Genomic DNA, 20,670 nt, shown 5'->3' with positions numbered 1-20,670 from the left:
TCACCATGTTGCCCAGGCTGATCTCAAACTCCTGAGCTCGAGCAATCTGCCCACCTTGGCCTCCCAAAGTGCTGGGATTACAGATGCGAGCCACAACACACGTTTGACACTTTTTAAATCCACTAAATTGCAGAGTAACTAACAGCCATTGCCACTTCGAAAACCAGTTCATTGATGGAAATAATGTGACCTCACAAGCAGCTTCAGGGAACTTTTCACTGAATTTGTGGGATCCATCAGAAATGAAAAGGCAGAATTCAAGCACCCAGTCTGACCTGCCTCAGCTCAGCATCCTTAGGTCCTCCCTCTCCTCCAAGGCTCTGAATCTGCCTGGGGAAGAGCATGGCAGTTGCAGACAACCCCTGCGTCCCTCCCCAGAATCAGGACCCTTGGTATCACTGCCTCCAGGAATAGCAGCGGGACCAGGCAAGACCAAGGTCAAGCTCTTTCTGCCACCTACCTGTGGTTTCACACATCAAGCTGGAATCTGTTAACAGTTTTTGTTATTATTAGTAGGATGTCTACACCACAAATGATTTCGTTACAGATTCAAAACAGCCATTTGGTAGAAAATGACCACTGATGAGTCTCCCAGGAAAGAGGATTTACAAAAAGCTTCCTTTTCATTTTAATTTTTCTCTAGATCCCTTGGTCTATCTTAAATGGCGAAAGAACATGACCATTCAAAAAAGTGAAAGGGCATCAAAATCTGAGGGCAAAGGCTGTCGTGAGGAAAGGAGATGAAAGCCACAGGGGCTAAAGCTACGACTGACTTTGCAAATAATTAACCAAGAAATGAAGAAGTGGTCTGGATGAGAAACTGCTGTATCTCACTGAGGAAAAAACAAAAAAGTGAGAAACACAAATTTATCGCATCCTGGACAGGTCAAGGACACACACAATGTGAACATGGCTCAGAACCAAATTCAGCATCTTTAGCGCCAGAGAAAAACATCTAACTCATAGTACATCCATGGCAGTTTACTGAGTAGATTGATTTTTGTTAAAATTGAGAACTTTTTGACAACCAAATGATGGGGCTGGAATTAGTTAGGTGAGAGATGTTGACAGCCTTTAAAAATTAAATAAAGAGGCCAGGCATGGTGGTTCATGCCTGTAATCCCAGCACTTTGGGAGGCTGAGGCAGGAGAATCACTTGAGCCCAAGAATTTGAGGCAGCAGTGAGTTATGATCACGACCCTGCACTCCATCCTGGATGACAAAGAGATCCCATTTCAAAAAAAAAAAAAAAGAGAGAGAGAGAGAGAAGAAAAGAAAGAATAAAAAAAAGAAAGCAACTTTAAAGAAGAAAACTGGTGGCCAGGCGCAGTGGCACACACCTGCAATCCCAGCACTTTGGGAGGCTGCAGCGGGCAGATGGCTTAAACTCAGGAGCTCGAGACCAGCCTGGGCAACATGGCAAAACCCCATCTCTACAAAAAATACAAAAATTAGCCAGATGTGGCTGGAGTCCCAACTACCCAGGAGGCTGAGGCGGCAGGATCACCTGAGGTAGATCACCAACTACCAGGGAAGTTGAGGCTGCAGTGAGCCATGATTGTACTCCAGCCTGAGCGACATCAAGCAAGACCCTGCCTCAAAAAAAAATAAATAAATAAATAAATAAAAAAGACGAGACAAATCCCTTCAGCAAAATGGTACTAGTCCCACACTTATCACTGGTGACTGCCTTCAAGTCAGAGATTTTCACCCTAACTTTGTTATCATGGCCGGACTCCCGCTCTTCTGAGGTAATGTCTATAAATCTTGGCATCCAAGGTGCTTTTGCTCCACATGTCAGCTATTAGCACTGGTATTTTTCCTGACAACTAACTAGTAACACTGAAGGAAAGAAATGAATTTTATACCATTAACTACAATTAGGTGTTTTTTAGAGGGGACATGGCACTGCCTGGAAATTAAAGGGACATGCTTTTGACCATGTTTGCCACTGAGATGAGAAATGTGGTGGAAATGGAATCCATACATGGGGTTCATTTACACCCAACTTAATCCACGAGAAAAGATTCTCTCCACATAGCTGGTGCTGAGGGAACCCTCCAGACCAGGCAGACCCCTAGAGAGCCCCCCTCAGTCCAGCCTGAAGTGGTGGCCGTGCATCCCTCACCTTCCATCTTGGTCGTGTAAAACCCAACAGCCGCTCCACATCTCCACAGGATTTTAGCTTGTTCCTTCACAGAGTGAGGTAGAAAAAACATGTCATCATCATCCAAATTTCTCTCCAGTCTTCCAAAAATAATGACGTTTAGAATGAAAAGCACAATCCTTTCCCCAAATGACTGAACCTTCAGAAAAAAAAAAAGAAAGAAAAGAGCAACAATAATCACGTGAGACAAGAGAGGAAAATCATATGCAATAAATTCTGTGCTTGGACGTGACCCACACATTGGGGCCAGGTGTGAGCTCCTCCATCGAAGATTCATTTTGTGCTCAAAGATCCAAAACGTGAATCATGGCATCTCACAGAGGCTTCCACACCACTGACCTTTCGCACCATGCGGCCTCCAGGAGCAGAGAACAACGCCAGGGGCGGCCCCTGGGTCCTCAAGACCACGGACCAGGAATGTGAGACGACAAAACACAATCCATCACATGGTAACAAAACAGGAATTTAACACTGGGGGACTGGGCAACCCATTTCAACTGACTCGCTGGATGTGTCCTGAAATAAACCCAATCTGCCATTTTCATGACAGCAGGCCCCAGAATTCTGGCCGTCAGAAGGAGGGTAAATAATGTGGGAGATCAATTGCTACACCAAAAGCAAGTGAGTTTCAACTTGTGACCGATTTGGAGCACACACTGGTGTCCTAATCCCAGAGAATTACAGGGACTCGGGGCACACCCCTTCTAAGGCTGTAAAATTGAACCATCTCTTGCCTGTAGCAAAGTTATCACAAGTGAGGAAATTGTATTGTGGTCAAAGTCAGGCCCACACAGTTAGAAGCTTTCCCCTTCGCAAGTCAAAATGACTTCGCACTCCTGCCTATTAAAATGCTGTGCATTTGTGTAGCCCACGGATGGCAAATACGTGGTAGAAATCAAGGTCTCCCACCCCTGGATTCAGAGCAGACCTATCTGTCCAGCTAAGCATGGACACGGTCTCAGAAGCCTCCTTAACGCAGCCCTTCAGACAGTCACGAGCAACTGCTAAAATGTGGCACAAGGTGAAACCAATCAGCTATTTATGAAGTGACAATGCTGTTGTATTGGAATTTACTCTGCAACACTGCTAGGTGACAGCCTCTGTGTGTGTGTATTTGTCACTTCATCCTATGCATTACCTCTAGATCAACAAGGCCACCAGCTGGTCCATGACATCCACCCACATGCGCCCATTTGATTCTCACCACCTGGCTGGAGAGGTCCTGGTTCATAGGTGGGGAAATTGAGGCTCAAAGAGGGTGATTACATTTATTGATTTCCCTGCCTCATTTCAAAGAGGACTTGAGACAGCTGGACAAGGGATCTGTCAGAGGCAGGCACAAAACAACAGACTGGGGCTTTCCAGTCCAGCCAGCGGTTTCCTTCTTCATCTTCATCCATTAGAAATGAGATTTGGGGAAAGGGGATAATACAAATGTTAATACTTCATTTTATATTTAATACTTGACCCTTGGATTATCATCCTCATCGTTTGTGGTTTGTGGGTTGTTACCTTGGATTTGCTGGGAGATCTTCAGCAATTCACAACCTCTTTGAGTCTTGGTTTCCCCCTCCAGTCAAGGGATAAGATCCTTCATGTGGTCTCTAAAATACATGCATGTTTTCAAATGCTCTGGTAATAAAAATAAGGCAGCTTGCAGCAAATGGCAAGAAGTGTTCAGTGCCAATAAACTTATGAATTGGCCAGAATGTAAAATATTTCACCTTCATCTGGAGTTAAATCTTAAATGAGAAAAAGATTAGTGAAAACCACACTAGCTTGGCTTTGAGAAGCCATCACATTTTGTATCTCAGACAGCGGCAGCCAAATCAAGTTCAGACATTAAGAATAACTAGCTAGTCACAAAACCAGATTGGTGTCGTGGGGGAGGTTATATTTTTCAACTTATAAAACCAAAAAGTTCAGAAGAAAGCCAGAAGACAAAAGCAGATTGCATCTGGCAGAAGGGAAATATCCAATCAAAAACTGGCAGGAGAAAAAGGAGGAGAAAGAAAATGTACTTAATTTGTCCAATTTCATTACGGGGGAGGAAAACGTGTGACATGTGATTTTGACTCAGAAATGTTTCTGAAAACACAAAACTAAGTTCCAGTTCACATCCCTCATTAGGACCACTAATTAAGTTAACAGGAAAAACATTAAGAAATCTTGTGGGGTTTTTTTTGGTAATTTGTGAAGAAGAGCTGGCTAGGAAACAAAATGTAATTAAAAGAAAAAGAAAAAAAGTCAAGACCTAAAGTTCTACAAACAGAGAGAGGAAATATTCCCTTGTACAGCTGGGGTAGGATAGATCTTTACAACATGGTTCATTAAGTGGAAATAACACCCAAGTTTCTTTTTGTTCATAATATAGGCCACATTTTCAGAAAATGTGGGGGTTTTCTCATTTAAACTTAGAAGAAGAGATGACAAATGAAGGAAGTAACAACTCTTGTTCTGAAAAAATTATTTAAGGAGCCATTCACATTCTTCATAGCATTCAGAACAGTCAATCATTAAGTGGCACCTGGCCCACCTGCGGCACCAGAGCTGGGACAGCAACGCAAACCAAGATGCCAAGCACCACACTGGGTACATCATGCTCACTTGCTGAATCTCAGGCCATCTCTAATGTGCTGGAAGAAAAACCTTTTCAAAATAATATCTACCGAGTCAATTAAAACGAGACCTAAAAAAGACAACTCATAGAATGGGAAAAAAATAACTGCAAATCATATATGTGATAAGGATTATGCATATGAAAAGCTCTGCATATGAAACTCTGCATATGAAAAACTCTCACAACCCAATAGTAAAAAGTCAAATAGCCCAATTAAAAAGTGGGCCAAGGATCTTCATAAACATTTTCCCAAAGAGGATCTATAGATGGCCAATCAGCACATGAAAAGATGCTCACCATCCTTAGCCATCATGGAAATGCAAATTAAAACCACAGTGAGATTCTACTTCACACCTAATAGGATGGAGAACATTAAAAAGACAATAACAAGTGCTGGTGAGGATATGGAGTGACTGAAACCCTCAGACACTGCTGTTGAGAGTACAGAATGGTGCGGCTGCTGGGGAAGGTAGTTGGACAATTCCTCAATATATGAAACATAGAGTTACCACATGACCAACAATTCCACTCCTAGATATATACTCAAGAGAACTGAAAATATGTATCCTCAAAAAAACTTACATACAAATGCTTATAGAAGTATTATTAATCATAGTCAAAAAGTGGATACGATTCAAATGTCCATCAACTGAAAAATGGATAAATGAAATGTGGTATATCCATACAATGGACTATTATTCACCCCAAAAAAAAGAATGAAGTACTGATGCGTGCTACAGTGGATGAACTCTGAAAAGATTTTGTCAAGTTAAAGAGGCTGTTTACACAAGACCACCTGTCATATGATTCCATTTATAGGAAATATCTAGAATAGGCAAATCCATAAAGACAGAAAGCAGATTAGTGGTTTCCAGGGACTGGGGAAAGACAGGAATGAGGAGTGATGCTAATGGGTAGAAAGTGTCTTTTTAAAATGATGAAAATGTTCTGGAATTAGTGGTGATTGATATACAATGTTGTGAACATAGTAAAACTCCCTGCATTGTGCACTTTAAAAGAATGAAGCTCATGATGTGTGAATTTATCTTAATGAAGCTCTTGTTTAGAAAAAAATCAAGAACTAATTTTTTTAATTGCTCAGCAGAAAAAATAAAATAAAATAAAATAAAACCTGGATTAACAACTTGGGAACATTACCTGAGACCTCTTATAGGGATTATCTAATTTCAGAACCTTCGAGGTATTTGTTGTGTAGATGAAGACATCGAGGCTGAGTCACACTGCCAGTAAGTGAGGTAGCTGGGTACAAACTTCCATCTCCTTGACATCAGGCTGGAGATCTTTGAAGTGTTGTGCCTGAGACTATTTCCCCTCTCTGTCTGTAGAACTTTAGGTCTTGACTTTTTTCTTTATCTTTTAATTGTATTTTGTTTCTTAGCCATTCTCCCTACTGAACCTGAAAGAAAACTGATATTTCATTCATTATTTACAGGGCTCTATGAAGGCAACTGAATGGCATGCCAGACAACTGTAAACAAGATCACACATTTCAAGACTGCAGGGAAGCATCATCCTTCTTCCCACCTATGGAATTAAGATAAATATACCAGTCAAATGAAAATGAGTGAATGTGAGGCACACAGTCCAACTCTCAGCTGGGTACTGGCTTCCTCCTTAGCCTTGGCCCCAGCCAAAGTTCAGCCAAGAGGACACCACCTGGACCCCTGAGAAGCTCCTCTGGCTCCTGCCTTCACACCTGCCATCGCAGGTCTCTGCTTTACAACTGCTCAACAGAGGCACAGCTCTTCAAAGATCACCAGGTCTGATGTCAAGGAGACAGATGTTTGTACCCAGCTAAATCACTTACTGGCTGTGTGACTCAGTTTCAATGTGTTCATCTGCAAAACAAATACCTTGAACGTTCTGACATTAGATAAGCTCTATAGAGGCTCAGGTAGCATACAGGATAATATCTGCTATAATTCTAACTTATGCTAAGTGCCAATAAACATTACCTGAATGTACTAAGCAGAAGTTTCCCATACAACAGAGAGATGGTGTATATTAAAGTTTTAAAACTTAGACATGAGGGGCCACTCAGGAAAGTAAAATAGACTTATCAGTAGCCAGATATCTGTTATACATAGCACTGAGTGCTGTTTTCCTTGCTAGCAGGGTGTTATGGATTGAATTATCACCCCCAAAAAGCTGTTGACATCCTAACTCCCAGTTGTGTGAATGTGACCTTATTTGGAAATAGAGTCTGCTGATCAATCAACATGAGGGGATTCAGTTGGTCTCTAATCCAATATGACTCGTGTCCTTATAAAAAAGGAGGATTTTGACAGAGACAGACACACACATAGAGAACAATGTGGAAATACAAGGAGAAGGTCATCTACAAGCCAAGAAACCCCTGAGGTTACTGGAAGCTAGGAGGGAAGCCAGGAACAGATTCTCATTTACAGCCCTCAAAAGAAAACAACCCTGTCGATTGCTTGATTTCAGACTTTCCAGCCTCCAGAACTGTGAGACAATACATTTCTGTTTTGTGGTACTCTGTGGTACTAGGAAATGAAGACATGGCTAGACTGCTTTAAATTATCAAATTATCAAGTAAGCACTGTGACTTTTAAAACCTCTTTTACAATGTTCATTTAAAATTGCATCAACTCACCTTCATCAACCCTTGTCTTGCAGGATCAGAGGTTCCTAGTGCATCTTCCGTGGACCACAATGATCCCTTTATGTAAACAGCCACAACTGGAGAGAAAGCCAAGAGAGGATGATGTGCATACAGCAAACTGGCCAACAGAGGGGCAGCTTCACAGCACAGAGCCACTGACAAGGTGCAAAGGAAGATGATTTGTGGGGAAAGCAGGTGATATTTTTAGAGCTGAATTTACTGAACAGGAAAGATTGACCACTCTCACATGAAGCGGGCTTCACAGATGTTTCAGAGGTGGCCTGTTGTTGACACAAAACAGGATATATCCCAATGTTTGGGGACACAGCAGGATACACACCAATATTGACAAATCCAATGAGTAAGAATTACCTTTTTTCGAGTCAGATTGTCGCTCTGTCACCCACGCTAAAGTGCAATGGCGCAATCTTGGCTCACTGTGAGCTCCACCTCCCAGGTTCAAGTGGTTCTCCTGCTTCAGCCTCCCAAGTAGCTGGGACTACAGCTGTGAGCCACCATGCCTTACTAATCATTGTGTTTTGTAGAAACAGGGTTTCGCCATGTTGGCCAGGCTGGTCTCAAACTCCTGACCTCAAGTAATCCGCCTGCCTTGGCCTCCCAAAGTGCTGGGATTACAGGCATGAGATTTGTGGGTACATAGTAAATGTATATATTTATAGGCTATCTGAGATGTTTTGATACAGGCATGCAGTGCATATTAATGGAGTATCCAGCAGAGCACTTACATCTGTAATCCCAGCACCCTGGAAGGCAGAGGTGGGCGGATCGCTTGAACCCAGGAGTTCAAAACCAGCTTGGGCAACATGGTGAAACCCCATCTCTGCGAAAAATACGAAATAATTAGCTGGGTGTGGTGGCACATGCCTGTCCTCCCAAATACTTGAGAGGCTGAGGCTGGAGGATCACTTGAGTCCTAGAGGTCAAGGCTGCAGTGAGTCATGGGTGCACCACTGCACTCCAGCCTGGACAACAGAGTGAGACTCCGTCTTAAAAAAAAAAAAGGAAAGACAAAAAATGATGTATCTGTCCCCTCAAGCATTACATCCTTTGTGTCACAAACAATCTGATTCTACTCTTTTAGTTATTTTAAAATGTACAAGAATCACATTTTAAGCACCAAAGTTACTTTGGTTGTTTTCTAGCATCTTTTTTATACCCCTTTGATCATCATTTTTATATCTGCCTCTCAAGGCCAGTATTTGAGCCTGAGGGTTCCAGAATCCACAGAATTATAAAAGAGGCCTCTTCCCAGTCAAATCTTGTTAGATGGAGATTTGGAGGAAAATGTGAACACGGAGTAGAAAACAAAAGCAATTGAACATTTCACATAAGCCTCAAGATTTTAAAACAAATGTTGTGGACCACTCGGGGTTAGCTGCCACAGCCTTTCTGCCTGTTCCTCTCTGCTACTGAAGGAACTTTAGTAGAAAACTCTGTGAAGACCAAGCTACAGTGGTGTGATGGTTAATAATGAGTGTCAACTTGATTGGATTGAGGGATACAGAGTATTAATCCCAGGTGTGTCTATGTGGGTGTTGCCAGAAGAGTTTAACATTTGAGTCAGTGTGCTGGGGAAGGCAGATCCACCCTTAATCTGCTGGGCACAATCTAATCAGCTTCCAGCAAATATAAAGCAGGCAGAAAAACGTGAAAAGGAGAGATGGGCTTAGCCTCCCCACCTATGTCTTTCTCTCATGCTGGATGCTTCCTGCCCTCGAACATCGGACTCCAAGTTCTTCAGCTTTGGGACTCAGACTGCTTCTCCTTGCTCCTCAGCTTGCAGACAGCCTATTGTGGGACCTTGTGATTATGTAAGTTAATACTTAATAAACTCCCCTTTATACATATATATAATACTTAATAAATTCCCCTTCACGTATGTATATAGAATACTTAATAAACTCATATATATATACACACACACATATATCTCCTATATGTATCCTGTTAATTCTGTCCCTCTAAGAGAACCCTGACTAATACAAGTGGCATTAGCCAGGTATTAAACATTAACTCTGCATAGCCAGCCCCTCCTCCCTAGAGACCACAGCATCGAACTCACCTTGTCAGTTTCATATGGGTGAATTATATCATCTCTGACAATGGTTCCAAAATTGACAGAGTCAGCTGGGAGCAAAGAGCCAATTAAATGCTTGACATCTGCCTTCATTTATTCGACTCAATTCACTTCCAAAATGGCACCTACTAGAACTTCCAGGAGCTTTATAAGCTACAAGGATTATTTTCCTGCTTAACAAGGTGAATCAATAAAAGCTGTTGAAGTTACTAATATGCTGTATTGCTGTAATACAGATGTTCAATTTGCTAATACAATTTCAAACAAGAAATGTGTTATGATTCAGTGTTTATGTGGTGCCTTGCAAGTTTCACGGTGCACTGCAGACCATTAATTAGTCACACAAGTTGTCACAAATAAGACTGAACTGTTGTTTTTTTTCAAAACTCATCTTAAACTGCTAAGTATACATAACAATGAAACTGAAGTCCAATCACATGTAACGGTTAAAAACAAACTGCCCTCAAAACCAACTCTTGAAAAATAGAATCAGCCTTCTGGAGAGCAGGAGCTTTTGATCAATGAAGTATAATACCTTGTCCAGAGAACACAGGAGGGAGACATGGTGGCACAGCCCTTGGAGAGAGGCAGTCCCCAGCTCAGCAAGGACAAATGACAGCTTCTGGGGGGCTGACAGGTGCCACAGAGCCAGCCTCAGGGCATCACTGCTGAGACGCTAGAGCCAGCAACCTCCAAGGGTTAGAAAATGGAAGTCACAATATCCTTGTTTTTTAAAAGGAAAAGTATGGTCCTGAGCAATCATTTCCACCACCTAAGGACTGAGAAGAGCCTGGACACCTGCAGAGAGAGATGCACCATGCCGAGAGCCATCCGGAGGGCATTGTGAAGAACCAGCCTCACCAAGCCAATTCAATTTCCCTGTCTCCGAGTAGCAGGTGACATGGACCACAAGGAAGGTGTCAGTAATGGATTTTATTCTATGACACTCCAAGGTCTCCCAAAGAAGAGAGACCTTGGGAGGTCCCTAAGGCTAATTCCTAGAGGCCTGGATTCACCTGAGGCTAAGCATGATTCACTGAATTCAACTCTCCATGGCTGAGTTCCCCACTGTGTGACTGATGCTGTCCTGGGACCCGGGAGCTGATGATTAAGCCTCCATCCTTACCTCTTGGAGTTGAGAGCCCACTGAGAACGAGAGAGCTAAATAAGCTACTCCCTTACAGGGCAGGGAATCATCGGTGCTGGAATCAAGTTTCACAAGGACCCAGAGAAGGAGGTCAGCTCTGCAGAGGGGAATTGGGAAAGCATCCCCAGAAACTCCACCAGCTCTGCATCACTGGGTGAGGTTTCAACAGACAGAGACGGTGGGGAAGGCTGATGCAGGCAACCCGGGAGTAGAGACACAGAGTCCTGTATGTCCTGGGTTATGTTCAGGGCATCCCAAGCGGCAGGGGTAGCTGGGCAAGGTCTAAATATGGAAGAGACTGGGCTGCAAACACCATCTCAGCAAAACACTGGCTTCGTTCACTCGGAAGTCACCAGCTGATATCAGCGCCAACGGGGAGTAAGATGACTCAAGGCATTTTAGAAACGGCTCTACATACTGTCCATGGTAAAGGAAAAGGAAAAGGAATTGGAACCTCAGAGCCAGACAGGGCTTAAATTCTGGCGTCCCCAGTTACTAGTTGCATGACCTAAACCCATCCCCTCCCCAGCTTTGATTCACCCAGTCAAATGGAGATCACATCCTCTTCTATTGTTATAAAGCAAGGTAGGTGAGAGAGTTCACCTCGCCAAACTGCTTTTCCTTAGGTGTTTGAAGCATTCCAGTAATTTCTAGAAAGTTCCTCCATCTGCTTCCAACATTGCTCTGGGATTACAATGAAGTATGAAAAGGCTGTGTAATATTTTCATTGTCAACAAGACAATCGAAAGTGTTCTGTAACACTCCATTTCTCCCTGGGAGATCTCCATCCAAACCATCTTTCTGCTCCGGTTTACACAGAAATGTCTCTTTCACAGCTTGAGATCTGCCCATCCAGTGAGTATTTACTTTTCACATCACATTTCCTCATGACCATCCCCTTTTCTATCAGGAGTTAAGCTGACCACAGCATTCCTCGCTCTGCCCTCCCAACGTAGTGGGCACGCATCAGCGCCGGATTCAGACACATAACAGGACTTCTGACAAGATTTTTAAAACTTTATGTCTTGCTTAAGACTTCTTAAAGAAGCCGAACCTTTTTAATCTGATTTTTTAAAATCTATAAGTAAGCAAAGCAATCCTTTTGAAAAAGTTAGCATGACTTTTTCACAGTACAGGTCAGAGAGACCTGGTTGTCACCTGTCACCTTGGATGGATGGGCTGTGGCAACTAAGAGTGAGTGGTGCCTTCAGAAGGATTTTTGAGGCCGCAGACAAATTCAGCAAGGAGGAGTCTACTTAAGCAATTAAACTATACCCTGGCTTAAGAAACTTACAATTTAAAGGAAGACACAGAATCGAGTCAAATCAGACCCAGGCTGTGTGGTGTGATGTAGTAGCAACGTCCAGCAGGGGACAGTGGAGCGCAAAGTTGAGCTTGAGGTCCCCCTCCAACTGCCTCAGCACAGAGATCAGCAGGAGGTACCAAAGCGGTGCACAGACCCTCCGGAGGTCACAAGTCTGTGGCACGTGTTGCTTATCCAACCCACATATAGAGCAGCTATAATGTGCAAAAGACATATTACATCCAATCAAGGAATCAAACTAGACCCTGGCTTAAGAAACTTACAGTTTAGAGGAAGACACAGAATAGAGTCAGATCAGACCCAGGCTATGTGCTGTGGGAGGGCCAGAAGGGAGAAGAAGGTCATTTGGAATGGGGGATGAGAGAGTATCCAAGGGCAACTGACCTAACCAGGTGGGAAGAATGAGTCAGGCCAAAGTAAGGGGAGAAGGCCATGCCAGGTGAGGGAGGTGACAGAGATGTAGAGATGTGACAGGCAAGGACAGGAACTGCAGCATGCCAGAGCCACCAGCATTCAGAGTGGTGAGGAGGCAGGAGGAGGTCCATCAGGAAGGCTGTGAGAGCCAAACTCTGGACAGCTACTATGCTTCAGAAAAGGATAGGAACATGATCCAGTTACCACTTTAAAATAATGGCATTGGCCGCGCGGTGGCTCACGCCTGTAATCCCAGCACTTTGGGAGGCCGAGGCAGGCGGATCACGAGGTCAGGAGATTGAGACCACCCTGGCTAACATGGTGAAACCCCGTCTCTAATAAAAAATACAAAAAATTAGCCGGGCGTGCTGGCGGGCGCCTGTAGTCCCAGCTACTCGGAAGGCTGAGGCAGGAGAATGGCGTGAACCCGGGAGGCGGAGCTTGCAGTGAGCCAAGATCGCGCCACTGCGCTCCAGCCTGGGCGACAGAGCGAGACTCCGTCTCAAAAAAAAATAATAATAAAATAGAATAATAGCATTGACCACGACAGCACAACCAAGCACTCATCAAGCCCTTGGCGCAATGCCAAGGGCACATGTAGTATCGCATTTTTTTGCCTGTATTCTTTTTAATTGACACATTATAATTGCACATATTTATGGGGTACATTTGATATTTTGATACATGTACACAACATGTAATGATCAAATCATTACATGCCACCTCGAAGATTTGTTCCTTCTTTGTGCTGCAGACATTCAAAATCCACTCTTCTAGCTACTTGAAAATAGAATAAATTGTTGCTAACTGGAGTCACCCCGCAGTGCCATGGAACCCTAGAATGTATTTTTCCTATCGACCTGTGCTTTGCATCCATTAGCTAGGCCCTCCCTCTCATCCCCCAACAGACTTCCCTGCATCTGGTAACCACTATTCTGCTCTCTACTTGTATGAGCTCAACTACTTTAGCTTCTACAGATGAGTGAGAACATGTGGTACTTATCTTTCTGTTTTGGCTTTTTTTCGTATTTCGACATAATGTCCTCCAAGCTCATCCATGTTGCTGCAAATTACAGAATTTTGTTCTTTTTTGTGTCTAAATAGTATTCCTTTGCATATACGTTGTCTTTATCCATTCATCTGCTGATAGACACTTAAGTTGATTCCATACCTTGGCCATTGTGAATAATGCTACAGTAAACACCAGAGTGCAGATATTTCTTCAACATACTGATTTTATTTCCTTTGGATATATACCCAGAAGTGGGATTGCTGGACCATATAGTAGTTCTATTTTTAGAATTTTGAGGAGCCCCCATACTGTTCTCCATAATGGCTGTACTATTTACATTCTCACCAACAGAGTACACACATTCCCCTTTCTCCACAACCTCACAGCATCTGTTATTTTTTGTATTTTTCATAATAGCCGTTCTAACTGGGGTGAGTTGATAGCTTACTGTGGCTTTGATTTGCATTTTACTGATGATTTGTTGTGTTGAGCATTTTTTCATATATCTATTGGCCATTTGTGTGTCTTCTTTTGAGAGATTTGTATTCAGTTCATTTGCCCTGTTTTTAATCAGATTATTTGTTTCTTTGCTGTTGAATTGAGTCCCTTGTATATTCTGGATGTTAATTTCTTGTTGGATGAATAGTTTTCAAATATTTTATTTGATTCTGCAAGTTGTCTCTTCATTCTATTGTTTATTTTTCTGTGCAGAAGATTTTTAGTTCAGTATAATCTCACTTGTCCTATTTTGGTTTTGTTTCCTGTGCTTTTGAGATCTTCTCCATAAAATATCTGCTCAGATCAATGTCCTGAAGCATTTCCTCTACACTGTCTTCTACTATTAATAGTTTCATAGTTTCAGGTCTTACAATTAAGTCTTTCGTCTATTTTGAGTTGAATTTTGTATATGGTGACAAATAGGGGGACTAGTTTCATTCTTCTGCATATAAATATCCAGTTGTCTGAGCACCATTTACTAAAGAGACTGTCCTTTCCCCCAATAAATGTTCTTGGTACATTTTTCAAAAATCAACTGTCTGTAAGTACATCGGTTTATTTCTGGGTTCTCTATTCTGTTCCATTGGTCTACATGTCTGCTTTTATGCCAGTACCGTGTTGTTTAGGTTACTACACCTTTGTAGAATATATTGAAGTCCAGTAGTTTGATGCCTCCAGCTTTGTTCTTTTTGCTCAGTATTGCTTTGTCTATTTGAAGTCATTAGTAGTTCCAAATTAATTTTAGAATTTTTTTCTATTTCTGTGAAGAATGCCATTGGTATTTTGATAAGGAGTACACTGAATCTATAGATTGCTTTTGGTAGTATGGTCATTTTCACAATATTAATTTATCTAACCCATGCACACGGGATGTCTATTTTCTGTGTATCCTCTTCAATTTTTTCATCAGTGTTTTATATTTTCCCTTGTAGAGCTCTTTGACCTCCTTGGTTAAATTTATTCCTAGTTTGTGTGTGTGTCTGTATGTGTGTGTGTGTCTATTGTAAATGGATTTCCTTTCTTGATTTCTTTTACCACTAGTTTGTCATGGATGTATACTACTGATTTTTTTATGTTGATTTTTGTAGCCTACAACTGTACTGAATTGGTTTATCAGTTCTAAGAGCCTTTTTGGTGAAGCCTTCATGGTTTTCTATATATAAGATCATGCCATCTGCAAACAGGGACAATTTGACTTCCCCCTTTCCAATTTAGATGACCTTTATTTCTTTCTTTCGACTAGTTGCTATAGCTAGGTCTTCTAGTACTGTGTTGAATAAAAGTGTTAAAAGAGGGCATCCTTATCTTACTCCAGATCTTAGATGTAAAACTTTCAAATTTTCCACGTTCGGTATGATGTTGGCTAGGGGTTTGTCATATATGGCCTTTATTGTGTTGAGGTAGGTTCCTATTACACCTAACTTGAGAGCTTTATCATGAGGCAATGTTGAATTTTGTCCAATGCTTTTTCTGTGTCTATTGAGGTGCTAATATGGTTTTTATCGTTGATGCCACTGATGTATCACATTTATTGATTTGCGTATGTTGAGCCGTCTTTGCATCCGGGAGAAGAATCCCACTTGATCATGGTGAACAATCTTTTTAATGCATTGTTGAATTGGTTTGCTAGTATTTTGTTAAGAACATGTGCAATTATGTTCATCAGGGATATTGGCCTATGGTTTCCCTTTTTTGTTGTTGTTGTGTCCTTGCCGAGTTATGGTATCAGGGTAGTTGTGACCTCATTGAATGAGCTTGGAAAAATTTCCTCCTCTTTCATTTTCTGAAAGAGTTTGAGAAGAATTGGTGTTAGTTATTCTTTAAATGTTTGGTAGAATTCAGCAGTGAAGACGTCAGGTCCTGGGCTCTTCTTTGTTGAGAGACTTTTTATTACTGATTCAATCTCATTACTCACCTATCAATAATAACCTTGATAGGTCTCTTTAAGTTTTCTCTTTCTTATTTGGTTCAATCTTGGTAGGTTCCATGTGTCCAGAAATATATATATTTCTGCTAGCTTTTCAAATTTGTTGTAAAGTTGTTTGTAATATTCTCTAATGATCCTGTGTATTTCTGTGGTATCAATTGTAATTGTCCCTTTTCATTTCTGATATTATTTATTTGGGTATTTTTTCTTTTTTCTTGGTTAGCCTAGCTAATGGTTTGTCAATTTTGTTTATCTGTTCAAAAAACTAACTTTCATTTGTTGATCTTTTGTATTTTATTTAGTCTCAATTTATTTTATTCTACTCTACTTTTTATTATTTCTTGTCTCCTACTTATTTTGAGTTTGTTTTGTTCTTGCTTTTCTAGTTCCTTGAGATGCATTGTTAGGTTATTTGAAATATTTTTACTTTTTTGATGTGGGTGTTTATTGCTATAAACCACCCTCTTAGAACTGCTTTTGCTGTCTCCCAAAGGTTTTGGTATGTTGTGTTTCTATTTTGATTTGTTTCAATAAACTTTTAAATTTCCTTCATAGTTTCTTCATTGACTCCTTGGTCATTTGAGAGCATGATGCTTAATTTCCATGAATTTATACTATTTCTAATGTTCCTCTTGTTATTAATTTCCAGTTTTATTCCATTGTGGTCAGAAAATATACTTGATATGATTTCAATTCTTTTAAATTTGTTTAGACTTTTTTTGTGGCCTAACATGTGGTCTATCCTGGAGAATGTTCCATGTGCTGATGAAAAGAATGTGTATTCTGCAGCTGTTGGATGAAATGTACTATAAATGTCTGCTAAGTCTATTTGGTCTAAAGTGCAATTTAAATCTAATGTTTCTTTGTTGATTTTGTCTAAATGACCTGTCCAGTGCTGAGAGTTTGGTGTTGAAGTCCCCACCTATTATTGTATTATAGTATATATCTCCCTTTAGATCTAATAATATTTGCTTCATATATCTGGGTGTTCTGGAGTTGGGTGACTATAGATTTATTATTGTTATATCCTATTGCTGAATTAACCTCTTTATCATTATATTATGACTTTCTTAATATATTTTTACCATTTTTTAAAGTCTCTTTAATCTTCGCATAGCTATTCCTGCTTGCTTTTAGTTTCTGTTTGCATGAAATATCTTTTTTCATCTCTTCACTTTCAGTCTACATGTGACTTTACAAGTAAAATGAGTTTCTTGTAGGTACCATATAGTGGGGTCATGTTTTTTATCCATTAAACCAGTCTATATCTTTTACATGGAGAATTCAATCTGCTTACATTCAGGGTTATTATGGATAGGTGAAGACTTATTCCTGTCATTTTGTTAATTGTTTCCTGGTTGTTTTGTATTTAATTTGTTTCTTTCTTCCTCTCTATTTATAATTGTAGTTTGATGGTTTTCCATAGTGATAAGATTTTATTCTTTTGCCTTTCTCTTTTGTGAATCTGTTCTCCCAATAAGTTTTATATTTTCGTGTGTTTTCATGATAGTGATTATCATCTTTCTGCCTCCAGATGTAGGACTCCTTGAGCCTTTTTTGTAATGTCAGTCTAGTGGTGACATTACAAAGTTTTGCTTGCTGGAAAAGACTCACTTTTTGCTTGTCTGGAAAAGACTTTATTTCTCCCTTATTTCTGAAGTATTCTTGATGACAATTTTTTTTTCTTTCAGCATTTTGAATGCATTATTCCATTCTCTCCTGGCCTATAAGGTTTCCATGGAGAAATCTGCTGTTAGCCTAATGAGAATTCCATCACATATGACTTGACGCTTTTCTCTTGCTGTTTTTGGAATTATCTCTATGTCTTTGACTTTTGATAATCTGACTATAATATGCCTCAGGGAGGGACTTTTGTGGCTGAATCTATTTGAGGATCTTTGTGCTTTCTAAATCTGGATGTCCATATCTCTCCCCAGACTTGGGAACTTTAAGTTTTCTATGCCTTTTCCCTTCTCTTCTCCCAGAACTCTCATAATATGAATATTTGTTCTTTTACTTATGTGTCATAAGTCTTGTAGGCTTTCATCACTCTTTTTCATTCTGATATCCTTTTTGTCCTCTAATTTCAAATGACTTCTCTTCAAGTTCAGAAATTTCTTCTTCTGCTTGATCAAGTCTGCTGTTGAAGCTCTCTATCATATTTTTTATTTCATTCACTAAAGTCTTCAGTGGCAATATTTATGTTTGGTCCTTTTTAATGATTTCTATCTCTGTTGAATTTCTCATTCATATTGTGAATTGTTTTCCTTATTTTGTTGAATTATATTGTATTTTATTTTATCTTTTTTGGTTTCCTTAAGATCATTATTTTGGATTCCCTTTCTGAGAACTCATTAATTTCCCTTTCATTGGTGTCTGTTACTATAGAGTTATTGTGTTCCTTTGGTGATATCAAATTTGCTTGCTTTTTCACATGTCTTATGTTCTTATAGACAGTGTCTGTGCATCTGATGGAAGGATCACCTCTTTCAAGCTTTCTAGACTAGATTTTGTAGAGAAAGACTTTCACCTGCAGTTGCATTTTAATGTGCCAGTTGGGAAGGGTGTGGTGACTCTTTCCAGATAGGCACAATGTTATAGTCTCCATGCAGCTTCTTTATTTGTGCACAACATCAGGAATAACTGTGGGTGCCACAGTGGCCTAGGCTGTAGCAGTTCGTGGCAGCAGCAGCAGTGGTGTAGGTTGCTAATGTCCTCAGTGTCAAGGGATTTGGGGGTCCTCCTAGGCTTATCTTCCCTACAGTGTGGAGACTCAGCCAAGGGGATCCCTCCTGATGTCAGGTCTGACATGGCCTACAAGTAGTTGCAGTCGTGCTAGGTTCCAGACTCAGGTGCTTAAAGCAACTGTGGAGTCAACATCCTAGGCTCAGGGTCTCACGAACCTATTTTGGCACTCAGGTCTTGGGGTACAGGTTCACTTTCTGTGGCAGGGTTGGTTGAAGATTGCCCACAAAGCCAGGATCTGTGAGTCTGAGGCATCTTCTAGCAGCTCAGGCCCACAAGGTTGCATTGTAGCTGTGATTCTACCCACAGGAGGCAGGGCACAGAACTGGCCCAACTCCAGGGAAGAAGAGATACTCTAAGATTTGGGCCTGGGGAGAAAGGTACAGCTGCAATTTGGGAACCTGAGTCAACAGGGTTCCGTGGCAACTTGGGTCCCACAGGATAAGACACCATGCAGTAGTGACTCTAGACACTGGGATAGTGGGGCTCACCAGTATTCCAGACTTTATGAGACCAGGTGCAGGAGCAACAAGTACCCCAGAATGGTGGAACACAGCTGTCCTTTGGGCCCTGGGGGATGGGGGAGGCTAGGAGGCAGCAAAGCCATAACTCCACTCCCCAAGGAGAAGGGTATCTCAGCAACTCAGACTCTAGGGATCTAGTTCAGCTTCAGGAAAGCAGGGTACTAGAGTTATTTGGCCAGTAGAGCAGAGTGTATGAGCTCAGTCACTGTTCTGTTTCCCTGGGACATGGGATACTACATCAGCTCAGCCCTGGGATGTGTAGCTGCTCAGCTCAGCCAAAGTTCTAATTCCCCACAGGGCAATGTACCACTTCAGCTTAGGTCTGCGGGGTGTGACTGTTCTGGGTGCCCAGGCACCGATTCCCCGGGATGCGAGACATCACCTCAGCTTAGGTATTAGGATGTGTGACCACTCTGGATAGCCAAGATATCATTTCCTGATGTGGGGTGCTGCTTCAAATTAGGCACTGATAGGCATGGCTGCTCTGGGCAGCCAAGGACTATTTTCCCAGGAAGCAGGGTACTGCTTCAGCTCCAGCCCAAGGAGGTAGAGCTGGTGGTAGGTGGAGCCACTTTACCTCTACTTGGCCCCATGGGGATGGGTGTAACAGCTGCTAGCAACTTCGCTTGGGTATGTCAGGCCATCAGGCTGAGGTGGTTCTGTGGCAGCTTAACCTCAGAGATGAAAGGAAGCTGTGGCTACTCAACCCCAGAGCCAGACATACCCAAGCCATCTTTCCAATTCCAAAATAAGAGAACGCACTAGCCATGCAAGGTACAGGGGCAGGGCACAATATTGGCTCCTACCCTGTGGGGAGCATAGCTGTATAGACTCCAGGCAGTCCCTTCAGCTGGGCTTAGTGCCTGTGAGGGCTGCAGGAGACCCCAGCAGAGAGGTCTGTAGGTGTGATGGAGTGAGGTCCAAGGTGGTAATGGGGTTTTCTGGGATCCCCTTGCCTAATTCCTTGCCGTAGGAAAAGCTCCTCCTGGTTCCCAGATTATCCCAGTTGGGAGAAGAAGTGGCGGAGGCCCATCTTTCCATTCTCTATGTGGCCATCCCAAGTTTCTGTGCTCACCAGGGTTTCTCTTAAACCTCTGATATACTTTGACACTCTCTCTCTCAGTTATTTTCATTAACAGGTAGTTGTTTATTTGTTGTTCTGGCTGTCTTTGTAGGGGGTCAAGCACTAGAGACTTTTAGTTGGCTATCTTGCTGACATCTCACACCAAGTTCTCCAGTATCTCATTTACTGGTTACCATAGCTAACTCCATTTTCCAGGTGAGCCTCAGAGGGTTAAGAAACCTGCTCAAGTGCTGGGCATGGTGGCTTATGCCTGTAATCCCAGCACTTTAGGAGGCCAAGGCCACCGGATCACTTGAGGTCAGGAGTTCGAAACCAGCCTAACCAACATGAAACCCCGTCTCTACTAAAAATATAAAAATTAGCCAGGCATGGTGGCGGGCGCCTATAATCCCAGCTACTCGTGTGCCTGAGGCATGGGAATCGCTTGAACCCGGGAGGCGGAGGTTACAGTGAGCTGAGATCG

General features: G+C 41.9%; 1 protein-coding gene across 1 annotated transcript in view; it reads right to left on the bottom strand.

Annotated features, from left to right (window-relative positions):
* Positions 1-20,670, bottom strand: part of FAM169B (family with sequence similarity 169, member B) — a 115,064-nt gene that overhangs the window by 37,585 nt on the left and 56,809 nt on the right. Inside the window, exons 5-6 of the mRNA XM_011969829.1 lie at positions 7,426-7,511; positions 2,129-2,306 (exon numbers count right to left, since the gene is read on the bottom strand). Coding sequence (XP_011825219.1) covers positions 2,129-2,306; positions 7,426-7,511 — 264 coding nt within the window. The remainder of the gene's footprint in view (positions 1-2,128; positions 2,307-7,425; positions 7,512-20,670) is intronic.

This window comes from Mandrillus leucophaeus, unplaced genomic scaffold (genome assembly GCF_000951045.1).
Source record: "Mandrillus leucophaeus isolate KB7577 unplaced genomic scaffold, Mleu.le_1.0 Scaffold91, whole genome shotgun sequence".
Classification (NCBI taxonomy): domain Eukaryota; kingdom Metazoa; phylum Chordata; class Mammalia; order Primates; family Cercopithecidae; genus Mandrillus; species Mandrillus leucophaeus.
This window is presented reverse-complemented; position numbering and strand designations above follow the sequence as displayed.